Genomic DNA, 18,194 nt, shown 5'->3' with positions numbered 1-18,194 from the left:
TTTCAGTCAACTCCTGCTCCCCCCCGCACCAACAGAGTAATCACAGACGAGCTGCGTCACGTGCATTCTGTTCTGTGTTTCAGACAGACAACATTTCCCCGACTTTATACCGTCTGTCTGTCCCCGCAGATTATGTCCATAAACATGCTCCACACAGACGACGTTCCAAATTGCATCTTCCTGGTGGCTTTTGTTTGCATTTCACCAGCCAAAAAACCTCCATGGCGTTACTACGCAGGTCGCAGTGTAGCCGCCCGGAAGACTCGCCCCAAAACACTCTCGCCCCCATTTTCTTGTATTTTTTTTTACTGAGGCTAAGGTTAGAAATAAGTTTAGGTTTAGGCATAGTTTTACTGAGGTCAAGTTTAGGAATAAGGTTAGATTTGTCACCGTTTTAATGAGGTTACGTTTAGGATTAAGGTTAGGTTTAGGCATAGTTTACTGAGGTTAGGGGGCGACTGTGTTTTGGGGCGACTGCAGTGCGGTGCGCGTGAGATTGGCTGCGTTTCAATCGGCTGTTGAGAGAACAGGCGATATGATTTGGGAGCGTAATTTACAACGCATTGGTCTCATTTTAAAACCGAAGGTTAAAGAGATTAATATAATAATAATAATAATAATAATACAAAGCTGGTCGTCGGCAGGTCCATCCATTTCAAATGGATCCGACCGAGAACCGTGGCAATTGGAACTGATCCGAGTCCGACCCGTGCCCGAGGGACATGTCAATATTTTGGCCCCGAACCGGCTCGGTTCTCGGTTCGGGTCTTCGGTTCCGGGTGTTAGTAAGGCTACAGTATAAGTTACTGTATTTGCACTCTAAGCCTAAGGTCATTTAATTCATTGTTTAATGTTTACAATAAGGTTAGTTAGGCCTACTGTATGTTGGACGGCAGTATGGGTTCTACTTTAGTTTAATACCCACACAGTATTTTGCACTCAGGATTTATGCACACTGTTTTTTAACTGAGGTTAAAAACAGTGTAGACTAATAAATGTTGTTATCATACATTTTGTCCTTGGCTTGTTTCGTTATTTTAAAAATGTTTATAAAAATGTTTATATCGCATCGCATGCATGCGGACAATGCCCGCTGCTGCCATCTAGCGGTGGATAAGAAATATAGCATTCAGATCATGGGGAAATTCAGTCTATCACTGGCGCTATTAAAACTTTTTTTAATTGGTCGGTAATACCGAAAATCGCGGTAAAATTTAAATCAAAATACCGGTTTTAAAAAATCAATATCGCCCAAGCCTAGTGTGTGTGTGTGTGTGTGTGTGTGTGTGTGCGTGTTCGTGTGCGTGTGATGTGCACACACAGTCTTCATTAGCCTGATGGTGGACGGGCATGCCACAATCAGCCATTAATTATGTGTCAGAACCATTTAACGGTCAGATGCACCCAATTCCCACGCCAGACGCTAATAACGGCTACAATCTGCTTGAGTGGAAGTTGTGGTCACTGCCGTTCACTCCATAAAGCCATGAACCAGACAACTTCTTCATGCAAGGAGGGGTGTAACAGTCTGTCCGTGTGTGTGTGTGTGTGTGTGTGTGTGTGTGTGTGTGTGTGTGTGTGTGTGTGTGTGTGTGTGTGTGTGTGTGTGTGTGTGTGTGTGTGTGTGTGTGTGTGTGTGTGTGTGTGTGTGTGTGTGTGCGTGTGCGTGTTTGCATTCACGGAGAGCAAACTATTTAGTCATTGCCGTGCAAACCGTCTGTATTGTGTGTGTTTATCTACCGGGCACAGTGTCCTACCTTGTCAACAACCTTCCTCTGTCTGCTATCGCAAATAATTAATTCTGAGTCAACACGCCATACGGCAAGTACGTATATGCTGAAAGAAAACCACACACACACAATGGTGATCATACTTCTCAAAACCCCTGAGAGAGATCATTGTTCTGCAGCCTCGTCTGCTGACGGCTTCTGAGAAAATACAAGTTACAAATCCTTGGAATTTAACCCATTCAACCCGTACACAATAGGCAAACATACCAAACAAGAACAAAGATCAAGTTCAATTCATGTCAGGCTGTCACTGATGACTAGACGTCCCTGAAATAAAGACACCAGCTAGTTCTTTTTGGTGAGTCCTGCTGCCAACTCTGCCTTGTATTCTGCCATAAAAGAGTACACGGCAATTTAACCTTGTGAGAGTGGGTGCATTTGTACACTTTAGGAAGTAAACACTTGAGCATACAATGACTTGCGAAAATAGCCAATCTCCAAGCTCACAACAACACATCCCATTCTCTGTCCCTCTCTAATAAATATACAAACATAATTTGAGATACTTGAAGAAAGTTCGGTTAAAGGGATATTTCACTTTCAAAAAAACTTTGGGTCATTTTATCATCTACTCAGGCTTTTGTGAGCCCCCCAGACAGTTTTTAAGTTGCTTGATTCACTATTTAGATATTTGATATTCATTTTATCAGACACGCCCCCTTCCTATGCAAACCCATTATAACTTCAAACTAAATTTTTAACATGTTAGATTCATCAAAAACACCCGTCCTTGGTTCTGGTGACTCACCCTGCCCTCCTAATACGCGAGGGGGCGTGTTTTTTCGATTCCTTTTTTTTTTTTCGTATTTTTTTCGTATTTTTTTTTTCTTTTTCCAAAAGAAATATAAAAAATAAATGAAAAAAGTAATCGAAAGAACACGGCCCCCTCACGTATTAGGAGGGCAGGGTGAGTCACCAGAACCAAGGACGGGTGTTTTTGATGAATCTAACATGTTAAAAATGGAGTTTGAAGTTATAATGGGTTTGTATAGGAAGGGGGCGTGTCTGATAAAATGTATATCAAATATCTAAATACTGAATCAAGCAACTTAAAAACTGTCTGGGGGGCTGAAAAAAGCCTGAGTAGACGATAAAATTACCCAAAGTTTTTTTGAAAATGAAATATCCCTTTAAGGATTACACCAATTGTGCTTGCTTGGAAATAACAGTGGTGAGTCACCACCAGTAGGCGGGCGGACAGCAACAGTAAAAAATAAATAAAAAAATAAACCAGAATATCTCCACATAATGTATAAAACTGGACTGCGGCCAAGCTTGGAATGCATCTGCGTGAACCCTGGATTGTGTGGTGGGCACGGGTCTGCTCAAGCCCATACGCACAACATCCCGTCATATGATTGTGTCACGCACCAAAACTAGCAGATCCGTGATGCATTGTAAGCTTGTAGATCTGGTGTTTTCGGTGTGCAATACCGTCGTACGACGGAACGGAAATCGGGAATTATTCCTGATTATTCGAATTAGAGATGGCTCAGGGCTACCATGGCAACTCCACCTCTCCAATCACCTTTGGCATAATTATGAGCCGAGTCGTCATGTGGAAAGGTAAAAGAAAATAATAGACACCTGCAAATACTGGAGGGATCCACGGCTGTTCTACGATCAAAAACAATATAGATAAAAGGATAAAAGGCCGGTTTCATTTCAAAGTAAGACAATGAGACATGTACTGTGAATAACACGTTTAATTCAAGGCTTCATGGGGGTGTGTAATTGATAGAAAACTAATACTTTTTTGGATGAACTACTCCTTTAAACCCCATATGGTCGAGTCCCTCAGGGCTCTATGCTATAGTTTCTTTTCTGTTTGCTGTTATTGTGGGGAAAGCTTTCGCTGAAAACAGCCGATCGACAAGCTCACAACGTGTCACAGCTTACAATACGGATGCTGGGGTTTAAATCGTTAAAAACTAACAAAAAAAGTACCATCTCAACGCACCGATGCAGATACGGCTTCGCTCAGTTATTATTAATATTACAGCTGCACATTTAGACACACAGTATCGTCACATTACCTACCAGGTGCCTGGGACATAATCATTTGAAATAGTGTGACAATCCTTAATGAAAGTCAATGTGGGGGTCTGTGACACGAACATTGGGAACCCTGGTACATTCTGTAGTGGATAATACAGTCTGAAGGCCTTGTCAAACGTTGAAAGGGAGAGACTGATTAACATGCAAACTTGGTAGCATTCCTCTGGTCTTCACAGTAGGGGAGATATGGCGCGCACACACACTCACACACACACACACACACACACACACACACACACACAGATCAAAGAGGACCAGTAATAGAGGGTAGCGGGTAGTTGGATGGGAATGCAATATAGTGGGGAGTGTGTGCCCTGTAAGAGATATGATGGCTTGTCAGATGCACATTTGGAACAGCTGCTCACTATTCCATTGGGTTCATGATGCATTTTAACTAACTCTGCCAGGTTTGATGTCTTTGCTCGGTAATACTGCTGAAACAGTGTTACCGAAGATTAACATTACGATTTTTGAAAAGTGTTGAAACATTTTGTTTAATGTTCTCCTTTAATGACATGCCCAAAATAGTAACACCAGGGTGTAATAAAAGATTCTTGGAGGACTCTTGCAGGACTGCATGTACTGCTTACTCTCTTTCTCACACACACACACACACACACACGCGCGCGCGGCGGCGTTAATGCTAATATCACTGCTAATGTCTCTGATATGCCATACTAATTTGTTTACATGCATGCTTGTTTTTAGGGGAATAGATTAAAAAATGCCAACGGCTACTGGTCACATTTAATGAAGGCTCAATGTTCAGCGATAAGAGAGAATTGCACTAGACTTGACTATAGAGGGGAACAATGAGAGAACAAAGAAAAGAGCTAAAGACGAAAACAAGTGACAAAGTGACACAAAAGCCAAAATCATAATGATTTGACGTCCTTGTAGCCGCCCCGAATATCGTTCATTTTGTGAATGTCTATTATATTTTGTGAAGTCCCTCCATATGTGGGCAAGACTAACAGCAACTATTTGATGCAATTAGTGGACACTGACCTGCTCCTATTCAGAGCCAAATTGCTCAAAGATAATTAAAACAGCAGCAACACAATCCAAAGGAAGACATTTCCTAGTGTGCTGTGTATAGGTGGAAAACACCACTGCCACACAACCCTTTTAATCAAGACACAATGGCACATAAACAAGGCCATTTTGCACCTCCGTGCAAAATGTCTATTACTCCCCGCAGGGAGCAAATGGGACATTAGGATTGTAGGATTAGATCCAGGTCGCTCCTCTGCTGTACTTCTCTGTCATCACACTTTCATTTGGCCAACTCCCTGACTTAACCCATTCCATCCGGGAAAGCATCTGTGTCATTTCAAGATTTCTTTGGCTATTCAAAAATAGCAGATATACAAGCAGATATACAAGCTCGTAGCGCGGCACTCGGTGCCGCGCTACGAGCTTGTAGATCTGCTATTTTTTTTTAAATATAGAAAATTTGTGCAAAATTTGTAATTCAAATCTTTGCTTCTGGTGGTCTCTGGAACAAAAAATATTTGACAAATGTTCGCTTTAAAAAATATATATATTCAAGGATTTGCAGAAAATGTTCCAAGATTAAAAAAAGATATTAAACATTTTTTTAATAGCCACAGAAATCTAATGTGACAAGATGCGTTACCGGATTGAACGGGTTAAGGGGACAAGCTTCATTTTTCAATTAGGCGCTAGACTCGACTCACGCATCGCCGCTCTCCCATCGCCTCCATCTCCTCCTGAGCCTCACAGACAGAGAGAGACAGAGCCAGACAGACAGAGAGAGAGAGATAGAGGGACAGAGAAAGAGAGGGAGAGCAAGATAAAGAGATTGAGGATGAGAGAGATAGAGAGATAGAGAGATAGCTGAGGGTAGAGGAGGGCGGAGTGGAGGAGATAGAGGAGCCATTGTAGATTAGCTTAAACCAATGTGGGATAGTGACTGTTGCTGGCATGATTGCTCTCGCTTTCCCTACAACCACCTCTCTCTCTCTCTCTCTCTCTCACTGTCTCCCAGTCACTCATTTTCACGTTTTAATTGCCTCCGGCATTCACAATCTTCAAACAAACTTCAAATATCCATTGATTTTGCACCACTACTAAAATACTGCGCCTTTGCTAAGTTGTTGATGGGTATTTATAATTCAACCTAACTCAGAGACACAGATTTTGAAGGAAATTAATAACCAACACAGTGGTGGAAAAACATTCGCAGGTGTCCTCGAATGCCTCTAGAAATGACTTTAACTAATGCATAAATGCAAAACTTTTTTTTCAATCCCCAAATTACCCTGTTCACAGTTTTCCTCCCGCTTACTAACACCTGCAGTGTCTTAAATGCTGGGAAGCAGACAGCCAGGCTTATCTCAGGCCTGACCCAGTTGGGAGACCTGATGATGACGCATCGGAGAAACCAAGAGACGGTGAAGCAGCTCTGCACGTGACTCATTGCTGGATAATCACAGTGGTGCTTTAATGTTAAAGACACAAAGAGAAAGAGGAGAGAGAGAGAGAGAAAACAAGAGAGCAGGGACAGAAAAGACAGGAGGATAGAGTGGTGGGAGCAGTGCGACTTCAAGAGATAAGAGTCGTCTTTTATTTTCAATTGGATATTTTTGAGAGGCTCCATTGTGTCTCATTTGCCCTCTTCTGACCTTTTTTCTGTTCCACAGCCACAAATTGAATGTGAATAAAGAAGTTTGCAAATGGAAGTGAGTGAGGGATCAGAATAAGGCAATAAAGCATACGGTGTGTGTGTATGTGTGCGCGCATGTGTGCGCGTGCGTAGGTGTGCGTGTGTGTGTGTGTGTTTGTGTAGGGAGTGTCCTGTGAGTTTACGAGAGGAAAGAGATTTCACAGTGGTCCCCAGCCATTACACAGTTGCGTGTTGGGGAGATGGGCAGTGCAATGTTTATATTTATAGCAATAAAGATAGCGGATATACGGCGAGATAGGCTCACTCCAAACTGGTGGAGTGGCGAATGTGGTCCTCATAACCAGATAGTGACAGAGGGGTGCTGGGGTCTTTTTTTTTTTTTTTTACAGCCGAACGCTGTGCTTGTAAACATCGATCTGGTGGAGAAAGGCAGATATAGCAGGTTGGGGCAGCATAGTGGGGCATTGATTCAGCCTGCACCAGTCCAATGGGCCAACTCTATAGGGGGTGATTAAGGTGAGCAGACACAATAAATGGAGTTCAACAGTCAATAGACCAGTGAGCTAGGCTGCTTATTATTGTTTTAATTAGCCAGCACAACAAAAGCTAAACATAGGCAGTTTTTTTTGTCCAATAAACATGACATGGAACGTTATCGTAGGACAAAGGAAGCTGTGAGTAGAAGGGCCTGGCAGATACTGTATATCAGTTTGGCCGAAATATGGGCCACTATTTGAATTTTTTACAATATCGGTATCAGCAGTTATGCAGCCGATATGTCCTGATTTTCAACCTCACAGCCCTATTTTCTACTATTGTTGAACATTTTGTAATAGGGCTTGTAATAAGTGTTTACAGTTCAGTTTGCACGTAAGTTGAATAATCTTTTCCTATATTGACAAATGTGCTCAAATAGAAACTAAAATCAAATCGAAGTTTTTCAAATTGATTTAAAGATTTTGACACTTTCTGACAAACTATCAGTCAAAACGTTAGTAATCTGTGGTCTAGGACTCTCCAAAATTGCTATCGGCATCAGAGCCACAAATCTGGCATTGGTCGAGCTCTAGTGATTAATCTCTATATACTGGATGGGAAGCACAAGGAGCAGACACAGCTTCTAGTGTTCACTTCTATAGCGAGGCCTCAAATTTTCATCATAGATACTTCCTGAACCAACATCACAAATGTGGGTATGCAATGCAGTCCCTATAGCTCTCTGGTTGGGTTGGTTTGATGGCTGCTGCAGAAGAGCTGAAGAAGAAGTCATTGCAGGCAGGGATCCCCTTGTGTCTGCTATAATACAGCACTGGGGTCCGGGCGCACCTTGGGAGAAGCCAAAGATTGCAGGGGGGAGTGGGGCCTCGATTTTTTGGAGGTAGTAATTTAAACTTTTTAAACATGTTGCACAAAATCATAACTTGCATTCATCCACTTTCAACCTGGCATCCCTATTTATGGCAGTCACTATCACTAACCATAAACAAACCCGACACACCCATACACAGTATATAGGAAGGACCACGGCCACGTTACTCTGACCCAGACATAACCATAAACAAACCCGATACGCCCATATATAGGCATGTCACCATGACTCAGACATAACCATAAACAAACCTGATACGCCCATATATAGGCATGTCACTATGACTAAGACGGGTACAACGGGTACTCTGACAAAGCCCCCAACACTATATGACTCAGACATATTGGTCGGATCGGTGGTGAGACGTAGGTGTGAGGGTCGAGTAGCGGCCCGAACCTCTAGTTGTCAAAAATAGTCAAAAATATAATATAAATAAATAAATAAAAGTAAAAGCAGTAGTATAGCAGATACTACAGCTTGTACATCGGCTATTCTCGCTATTCACTGTGTAAGTATATTGTGTGTGCGTGCGTGTGTGGGGTGTCTCAGCGTAGGAAAAAAGGTTGCGGGCCACTGTTCTATATCAGTGCTGGAGAAATAAAAGTGGTGGAGCTGCACAACTCCACTCTGTCAATGTCTATCTATAGCACCCGACCTTAGATAAACTCCAGTCTGTCAAGAAAGCCTACAGCAAAATTGCTCCAAAATCCGCCTACACACGGATGGCCTCACTCCAATATAACATAATTCCTCAGTTCTCTGTCCCATTGGGAGACATTAGGCGCGGAACTTGGGCTCGGGCTGTTGGCTGCTAGGGGCCAACATGACACAGACTCACTCAGCCATGTGCCTCGAAATGCCATTAAAAAGCGAACACCTTGTGCCATATGCAAAAGTCACACAAACAATAACAATGCGCTCTGACAGGGCATTGCTGTGCAATAATTTGGCCCCATCAGGGATCATGCTGACTATGAATCATCATTAATTAGACAGCACTTCTCTACAAGCAATAACGAGCCATGCGGTTTTTCCGTTATAAATGTGTAAAAATGTCCCCGTAGACTCTTATAATATAACATTACTAGAACACGGCGTAGCCATTTATACAGATGGAAAGGAAACTCATCATTCGCTGCATGGAGGAGACTGGCCAGGCGCGCAGTCATTTGTTTTCAAGCCGTGTGTAACAAACTACTTGAATAAACAAGCGTTGGATATTGCAGATATAAAAAAAAAAGATATTGATGGAAAGTCACTGGGCGGAATAAATGGTGGCAGGGAGAAAAAGGGAGAGCAAAAAAAAAAGACTCAAAAAGTAATAACGAGAGGAGAGTATAATACGAAAAGGTACTGTGTGAGCCCTAACCTGAAATGACACTGAATATAAGCAATGCCAGGGCCGTGAAAATCAGAGTAAATTGGCTGCTTTCACCTCCAGGCTGATTACAGGCGACTGGAGAGACACAACCGAAAACCCAGCGTTGAGTTTGATCAGCATCCACAACACTGTAAGGGCAGCATCAGCCATGGGGCGGAGGCTCATTATCGCCAGCCACAGTTAACCGCGTGTCCGCACACACAAGACTTGGATGCGAACATAGAGGAGCCAACAAAGCCTGTATCGCAAATGGGTGGGAGAGATGGAAGTCATAGCAAAGCCTGAGGCTGAGGAAAGAATAGAGGGATGAGAGCGGGCGAGTTCAAGCAGAGGCGAGAGGTGCTATTTACTTCAGTCCACTTTCAGAGGGATTAGGCGGCAGAGCCGAATGAGCTGCTGTTGACGTGACGCTCGTCTCTCCACCGAGGATGACTAAACGTATCTATTATTAAGCGTGCATTTAAAAAGAGCAGGCCTATTTATTTGTGAAAAATGAAATTGGTGCATACTAATGTATTTATTAAGAAGTGTGTGTGTGTGTGTGTGTGTGTGTGTGTGTGTGTGTGTGTGTGTGTGTGTGTGTGTGTGTGTGTGTGTGTGTGTGTGTGTGTGTGTGTGTGTCTGTCTGTCTGTCAACCACTAATTCTAGACTTCGATTGGTCATTTTAACACTCCCATCGACATCCACTCTAACCTGCACGGTGCATGTGGAACATGTCTGCACAGTGGGGTCTTCTCCCCTCCTGCGTGTACGGGGTCAGTGCAGTCTGGCGCCTCGCCAGCGTCATGTGACAGTGGTGACAGGTAATTACGGAGACACACTGATTTCCCCTGGCGGTCAACTGGCTCAATAGCCGTCACACAGTCTCCATGGAACATGGAACGAAAGTCAATCACCACACTGGTGAACAATCAGCATTATTCACTTAACTGACGATGTGCGTGCGTGCGTGCGTGCGTGCGTGCGTGCGTGCGTGCGTGCGTGCGTGCGTGCGTGCGTGCGTGCGTGCGTGCGTGCGTGCGTGTGCGTGCGTGACCTTGTGAGTGTGACACATCAGATAAAGAGAGAGAGAGACAGACACAGAAAGAGAGAGAAACAGAGAGACAGGGAGAGAGAATAAGCAGGGGAGAAAAATACAACTCAATAGCTCCCTATTCCCAATTACAGTCATTAATGGCTATGACCCACCCAATGAGCATCGGAAGCCAGCTCACAACTCAATAGCCCTCTTCCTGGTCTCTGTGAGAGGTTGGGTGAGTCTGAAGTACACACCTTAGTTATGTTTGTCACACACAACCCAATACTGGAATAGCAACTGTTACCAGACCACGTTCCAAAGGTATTCCCACAACAGCAAATATTCAGTTTCCATGCCAAATTACCTTCCCAATTACGTTTTAGCAACACAGCAAGTGTTTTTCACACTTTCACAAGGAGCCGGAAGAAAGCTAGCCAGAAAGAACATTCCAAATTGCCTCCTAGATGAGTTAACAAGGTTCACAAACGTTCTCTTAGCACTTTGTCTTTACATCTTATCTAGTCACATGACGCAGTCTGATGCGTAATATACTATACTTTGTTAGGTGCCAATGTGAGCGTGTAGATCAGCGATTTCTGGCACCCACCACCGGCCCACAATGAAGTATAAAGGCCCTGAGACGCTGAAAGTGTCATTGACACGAGCATCACTGATGCATGTCAAGGCAGGCCACTTGTTCACATTGAGCACGTGGACAGTCCATAATAGAAACGTGCTCTGAAAGACGTGTCAACAGGTTTCGAAGCGTCCACTTCACGCCTCCAGTGGGGCTACAGCCGTTGTAGACAACGGGTGTGTTTGATGACGGCAGCATCATACACTGTCAGTGTGTCCGTAGTCTTGTGTGGCCAGACTGTTGCCTCCCACAATTTTCAAATGATTCCGGTCATACAGTCTGGAGCACGGAAGCTCTGTTGATGATGTGAAGCCTCCTTCCCACTTCCGTTTCGTCTTTACAGTCGTGCATATTTATCCTAATATAAGTCAAAATCATCAAAGCATATTGCTGCTTAGCAGAAATGGAAATTAAAAAATAAAATGTAAATATATTTAAAAATATATTTGAAATGACGAACAGATGCCAGCTTCCTGTCTCGGATTTCGGGAAGTGTAGACTATATAGAATTAGGAGATTGTGGAATAGTTGTCTGGCCACACGAGACTAGTGTGTCCGGGCCTGAAATCAGGCTTGAGGCCTCCCGAGTCACTCGACGTTGCTCGGCCGAACCGCAATTCCCACATTCCACCCTGTCTCTCAAACCCGCTGACGGACTCTTGTCAGGTAATTAGCCTAATTAGCTGCTCCCTCGTCTTTCCTTCCCCGCCCTTGCCTCATCTTTCCTCTTGCATGGGTTTGAAGAGTGCCATCATTAATATCATCCCTCTATGGGTCATAAAGCATTCACCGTTTCCATCAGAAGGAATGTGATAAAGGTCCCTCATCTGCCTGAAAAAAATAGGGCACTAAGCTAGCTGGAGCCGATGGCTTTAAATAATCAAACATTCACACATTTTAAAAGAAATAGGCTTGTGCATATTGCTAATTCAACTCCATAATATGGTACAGTATGCCCAACATTTGAATACACACTCTCCCAGTCCCAATATTGCATGTTAGATGCATTTTGTTCAGCAGTAGACAAGATTTTGCCTGTGATATAGTGTTAAAAGTGAAGCTTGCTATCACCAAGCAACGTTGAATTTCTGCGAGGATTTGAATTGAGTGGAAGTCAAACAGTCACAAATCTCCGAGGCAGCTTATGAGGCTTATTGTGGAATTGCTTTCAGCTTCAAGCACATAATATAATTAAATCACATCCATACTGTATGTATGCCCAGACATAAAAAAAAAAAAGATTATCGATGTGAAACTCACTACATGGCTCAAACAAACGATCACACACATAAACGTGTTGGAGCCGGCCTTACCTTCATAGGCAGCTTGGAATCCCTGTCCGCTGACAGCGTAGTCGGACAGTAGCCATAGCGTGAGCCGGGCTCCTGTACTCACAATGGGCGACGGCAGCTGGAACCCTGTTAACCTGTGAACAGATGAACAGAACAGTCAGTTAAACAGTCGGTGACAAAGGCAATCCAATCAACTGCACAGTCGGTTGCAAGGTTAGTTATGAAACCCTTTTCAGACAAGCCAGCTGTTACGCATTCCAGATATCTAATAAAAAAACAACATGGCCCTGAATGATCCGCGCTAGAGACAAATACTGTACATCACCAGCATCAGAGACCAGCGTCAGCAGCATTGTGGCAGCAAAGAGGCATTTTAACCGGCATATGCAGTCAAATCACGCCATATTGGTTTCAAGTAGGCCTGACCTCGACTAAGTCTCTTAGTCGACTGGTTAGTCGCGGGGGGTCCGAGTCGACTAAGTGTCTCTTAGTCGACTCTAGTCGAAAAAAAAAAAAAAAAGATTTTTTTTTTTTTTTTTTTTAAGGGCCAAAAATGTTTTTAATGGTTTTTTGGCCAAGTCTACACCTGCAACCACATGTAACTTCCACTTTATTCTTCTTATTCCTCGTCTTTGTATTGGTATTGTTTGTGTTGGAGCGCCTCAGTGCGGCTGCAGAGTTCATGTGCAACCTCTTCCAGAGAGAGATAGAGACACTAGAAACTCTGCTGGAGACAAAACAAACTGTGTAGACTTGGCCCTTTGAAATAAAATGTATTTTGGCCCAAAAAAAAAAAAAAAAAAAAAAGAAACTTTTTTTTTTTTTTTTTTTTTTTTATTAGTTGACTGCCAGTCGACTATTGGCAATTAGTCGCCAATTAGAGTCGACTAAACAAATCCTTAGTCGGGGACAGGCCTAGTTTCAAGTTAAACACTTAAAGCTGCACTCTAACTTTCATGTCCTACTCAAGTTCTGAAATTCTTCCCACTGAACTAACTAGAGCACGCCTGCTTGCTCAGGAGATATAAATAATTTTGACCCTCAGGTAGTACCACTGGTCAACCAGTAGTGGTCCTGCCAGACCACAGGATCTGAATTTTTCAATAGAAGATCAGGGAGACCAAATACAACCACGGTCCACCGCAGATGTTTTAGTTATCATTCTCTATACTGTAAAAATGTTATTCACAAAGAAAAGTTACACAGTGGAGCGTTAAACCCTATATACGTTGTTGTACATGCAAGCGCAAGCTCACACCACGTTGTGATATGTTGTGAGCTTGTAGCTTTAGCATTTCCACTAAATGTTCGCCTCTTTCCGCAGAATGTTCGCCTATTAAGAAATGCCAACGAGCCCAGAATAGGGACATTAGGGTTCGTGTGGTTATTAACCACCGTGGTTTATGGCTCACGGATGGATTCAACTGGCACATAAATGATAACTTTACTTATATTCATATTATGAATATCACACATTCAATCAGATATTCCTTATGGGTCAAACGCGTATATGTATAGATTCTAATGCTGGACATCTTCACCCTGAGGGATGTTCGCTCCAACTCATTTTCAGTACTATCAATTCCCACATACTCCACGGTCTTCAACCTACTCTCTAACACACACACACACCCACACCCACACCCACACACACACACTCAATCTCATTGTAACTCCTTACAATCTATTACGCACCCCTGACTTCTTTTTTTTTTTTATCTGTAAAGCGCTGAGAGAGGTCTGGGTAATTCACTTAATCTTTTACCGCCAAGTTGGAGGTGGAGTGGAATCGCCAAACAGTGTCGGGAAGAAGAGATGAACTGGACGAAAAATGGTGGAGGACTTTAATATATGCGGGATTTCACTCCTCTCTCCGCTCAGGTTGTCACAGTGGGATATCAGCTAAATGATGGGACACATGTTCATGCAAATAGCCCCTTCACTGACCGCAAATTGAGTTGGACGGCAGCCATCTTGTTTGAAAGCGGCGCACTGCGGGGAACGGGGTGTTAGGGAGGGTGGTGAGTGTTCGTGCGTGCGTGTGTGTGTGTGTGGGTGCCATGGGGAGGGGAGGGGCAGGAGTGTCAGTGTATTGGGGGTGGCATGTGTGTCTGAGTACAGGGGAAGGGAGGGGGCGATTCTTGCCGCATCCAAAATCGGGTATCATCTGGTGTGAGCCAGATAACAGCTCACAGATTATGTTTCTATCTTTCTTTCTTTTGCCCCGTACAAAAATAAAATAAGAAAAAATAACATTGTAAAACATGCAGGTTCTCAACACGTGCAAGATGAAATGCCGCCCGTGATGATAGATACGGCGAGATAAGGTGGGATATGGAGAGATACTATGAGATATGGCAAGATAAGGTGAGATACGGAGAGATACGGAGGGATAGAGATATACGGAGCGATACGGTGAGATGCGGTAACATCAGGTGAGACACAGTGAAACGCGGCGAGGTACGACGAGATGCAGAGCTGTGACAATATGAGAAGAGCAGGCGGCGTGGGTAATACTGAGGAGACGGCAGCCTGTGGGATTACCTGCTATCAGGGGGAAAAAGATATGATTGGGGAGACATGAAAGAATGAATGGGGAGAGGAGGAGGTGTCTCCAGTGTACAGTGGCGCTAATGAGAAACAGGAAGAGAGGGACGAGGAGAGAAAATGGCCATGCTGATGGGAAATGTTTGCTAGGCACTAGTCTGCGCCGCTCTGAGTAATAAGGGACTAAGTTTGTGTGTGTGCGTGTGTGTGTGTGTGTGTGTGTGTGTGTGTGTGTGTGTGTGTGTGTGTGTGTGTGTGTGTGTGTGTGTGTGTGTGTGTGTGTGTGTGTGTGTGTGAGCATTAGAGAGAGGGTAGAGCAAAGGTCTATTAAGAGGGCTTTCCACCTGACTGACCTCAGCATCATCTCAATGAAGAACCTCTGCTTCCAATTATCCTACTGCTACACTCATGGGGGATGATGGAGGGAGGGAGAGAGAGAGAGAGAGAGAGAGAGAGAGAGAGAGAGAGAGGCAGACTAGAGATAGGACAGAGAGAGAGAGAGGGGGATAGAGAAGGGAGAGTGGATGAGCTAGTAATGAGGAGATGGCAGCGTTAAGAAGCAGGTATAGGCAGAGCACAGAATGAAAAGTGTGACGTGATCGAGAGAGGGAGAGGCGCAGAGAGAGAGAGAGAGGTGCACTGGGAGGGTAAAATCCACCATTGAGCCACAGTGACAGTGGGTCAGAAGGGAATTCTTCTTGGTTTGGATCCATACAGATTCAAGGTTCCACACACACACACAGTCACACACACACACACGCACACACGCACACACACACCGACATACGCGCAGAGGCCAAAGCGCACTATATAAACAAGCCCGTTATCAGAAGCAGACAGATTAAAATGAACAGCAGACAAACTGTGTGATTTGCGTGAACTCATTTGACTGTGAGTGTTTGTGTGTGCGTGCGCACGAGCGGGGCGTTCGAGAGTGTGTGCGTGCAAGCGCACGGCTGTGAGTTTGTGATGTTCATCCAAAATATGCATATTTATAGATGTAAACAGAGATTAAATCAGGCCACTCGTCCCTTAATCATATTCCCCCCAGTAGGGGCACGACGCGCATGCGTGTGTGTGAGTTAGTGCATGTGTGCGTGCGTCTGTTGGGTGCTGATGCAGCTTTTTTCCCCAGTGGGGAGAGAAAGGGGGGGAAAAAAAGAAGATGCTGCAGCAAGATTTTGATGGGTGAGTGGAGGAGAGACATTAGCCAATAAATGATGGGTGGTGAAAGAAGCAGCGAGCGAGAGAGGTAGGGTTGGGTATCTTAGTACAGTGATTCTCAACCTTTTTAATTTTAAAGATCTCCGGTGTGGCCCTTAAAAACATAGAAAACATCAAATAAAATAAAAGTAAAAAATGAAATAAAAACATTTGAGAAGGCAGGCGCGCTATCAGAAGCAGACTTGAGTCCCATGAGGCATGCCCGAACGTGGGGTCAGCCGAGCGAGTGTCTAGATAGATGCACTTTATTTCAGACACAATAGATCCATATAAAAAACAGACAATAACAACACAGATACAGACTGATTTCACTGCTTTAAGCCCAGAGCAAATAAAAACAAACATATTAACATTGCCTTCAGTGTTTCCAGAAGCATGAGGAATACCTTGTATCATCACTCTGTGTGATCCCTGTTAACCCATTTAGACCTTTTACACATAAATCTACCGGTATACATAAAATTCCTCAATACATGAAAGGTGGTCACAAACATTTCACTTGCACTAGTCCATCGTGGGAGTTTCCACAATATTCGAAATGCATCATTATATGCCACCTGGAGTTTTTTTCATTTTTGGAGTACAATAGGTTTTAAAAAGTGCTATTTCAACATTGTCTGTACACATGTGACATTTTCGTGCCAGCATGTTGGCTTTCCCATATAGTTTACAACACTGGCGCAGCACATCATCATCATCACAGAGGTCATCCCTGATTATGTGACCCAGGTGTTTAAACTTTTTCACAACCTCTAATACTTCACCTGCCAATGAGAAAGAGGGAAAGGTGAGCTTCTGATCGTCCTTAGTTCTAATGAACATAATCACACTCTTTTTAGAGTTGAACTTGATATCAAACAACTTGCCATATTTTGAGCACACCCCGAGTAGATGATGTAAGCCAGCACTGTATGGAGACAGTACATAAATCATCAGCATAAATCATATGATTAATAAGGTTATATCCCCCACCATGCAACCAGTTTTACACTCTTTTAACTGTTTAGATAAGTCGTCCATGTACAAGTTTAAGAGCATCGTTGACAGAATTCCACCCTCCATAATCCATTGGACACCAGAAATTGTGAGGACTGCGGATGAAAATTAGCATCTTTGCTAAATCCGGTGTATTTACGTTCATGTGACGTTCATTAATATGCTCTGTCCTGTCTAAATAAACAAATAAAGTAAATAATAAAGAAATGGGGTAGTTTTTATCAGTTAAGAACCATAGCTGAATTGAAGCATGTTTGAACACACAGAGACCTGGAAGCAGTCATCCATGCTATTATCACCTTTCGGTTGGACTATTGCAACTCTCTGCATCATGGGCTGATTCAGTCCACTCTCTCTCGTCTACAGATGGTCCAAAATTCAGCTGCCTCTTGACTGGAACTAGGAAGCGAGAGCACATTACCCCGGTTCTGGCCCAACGGCACTGGCTACCAGTGAAACATCGTATTGATTTTAAAATTTTACTTTTTGTTTTTAAAGCCTTAAATGGCTTCGCGCCACAGTACATTTCTGATCTGGTTTCTGCACCTCCTGCCCCCAGGGTACTTAGGTCATCTTCCAAAATGCTCCTTGCCGTTCCCCCAACAAGCCTTAAAACTAAAGGTGACCGGGCTTTTACTGTTATTGCCCCCACACTCTGGAACAACCTTCCACTGCACATTAAGTCCAGCTCCACCATTGAAAGGTTTAAATCCACCCTAAAAACCCACCTCTTCTCCATTACCTTCAGCTCAGTCTGAGGGCAATTAACTTATGGCCTACTCTGGTCATTGAATGTATTTTTATGTTATTTTAATTATGCTGTATTTGTATGAGGTATTTATTTTACTATATTTATATTTTATGAGGTCGTATACGAATGGAAAGCACTTTGGGTCAACTTCTGCTGTTTTTAAATGTGCTATATAAAAAAAGGTATAACAAAGGTGACTGCTAGTTAAATTACCAGTTTTGTTTTTGACTACTGGCACCAACAGGACAGATAACATGGATTCAGGCAGTATGCCATGCATCAACAACCCCGAAAAACACATAAAGTAGCAAGTAGCACTGAAACTCTAGTACTCGCATGCTTCAGATGTTCTGCTGTTATTTAGTCATGGCCACATGCTTTGTTAAATGCCAATTTCTCAATAACATAGCTCACCTCATCATATCTGATAACCACACCATCACTGCGGGAAACCTCACCAATACTAAAAAACATCACTCT

At 43.4% G+C, this 18,194-nt stretch overlaps 1 protein-coding gene across 1 annotated transcript in view; it reads right to left on the bottom strand.

Moving 5' to 3' along the window:
- Window positions 1–18,194, bottom strand: part of csmd2 (CUB and Sushi multiple domains 2) — a gene marked incomplete at both ends in the record, with an annotated part of 387,232 nt that overhangs the window by 288,233 nt on the left and 80,805 nt on the right. The window contains 1 exon segment of the mRNA XM_080442648.1: window positions 12,218–12,330. Coding sequence (XP_080298774.1) covers window positions 12,218–12,330 — 113 coding nt within the window.

Source organism: Gymnoscopelus braueri, assembly GCF_963280865.1.
Source record: "Gymnoscopelus braueri genome assembly, chromosome: 11".
Lineage (NCBI taxonomy): Eukaryota > Metazoa > Chordata > Actinopteri > Myctophiformes > Myctophidae > Gymnoscopelus > Gymnoscopelus braueri.
This window is presented reverse-complemented; position numbering and strand designations above follow the sequence as displayed.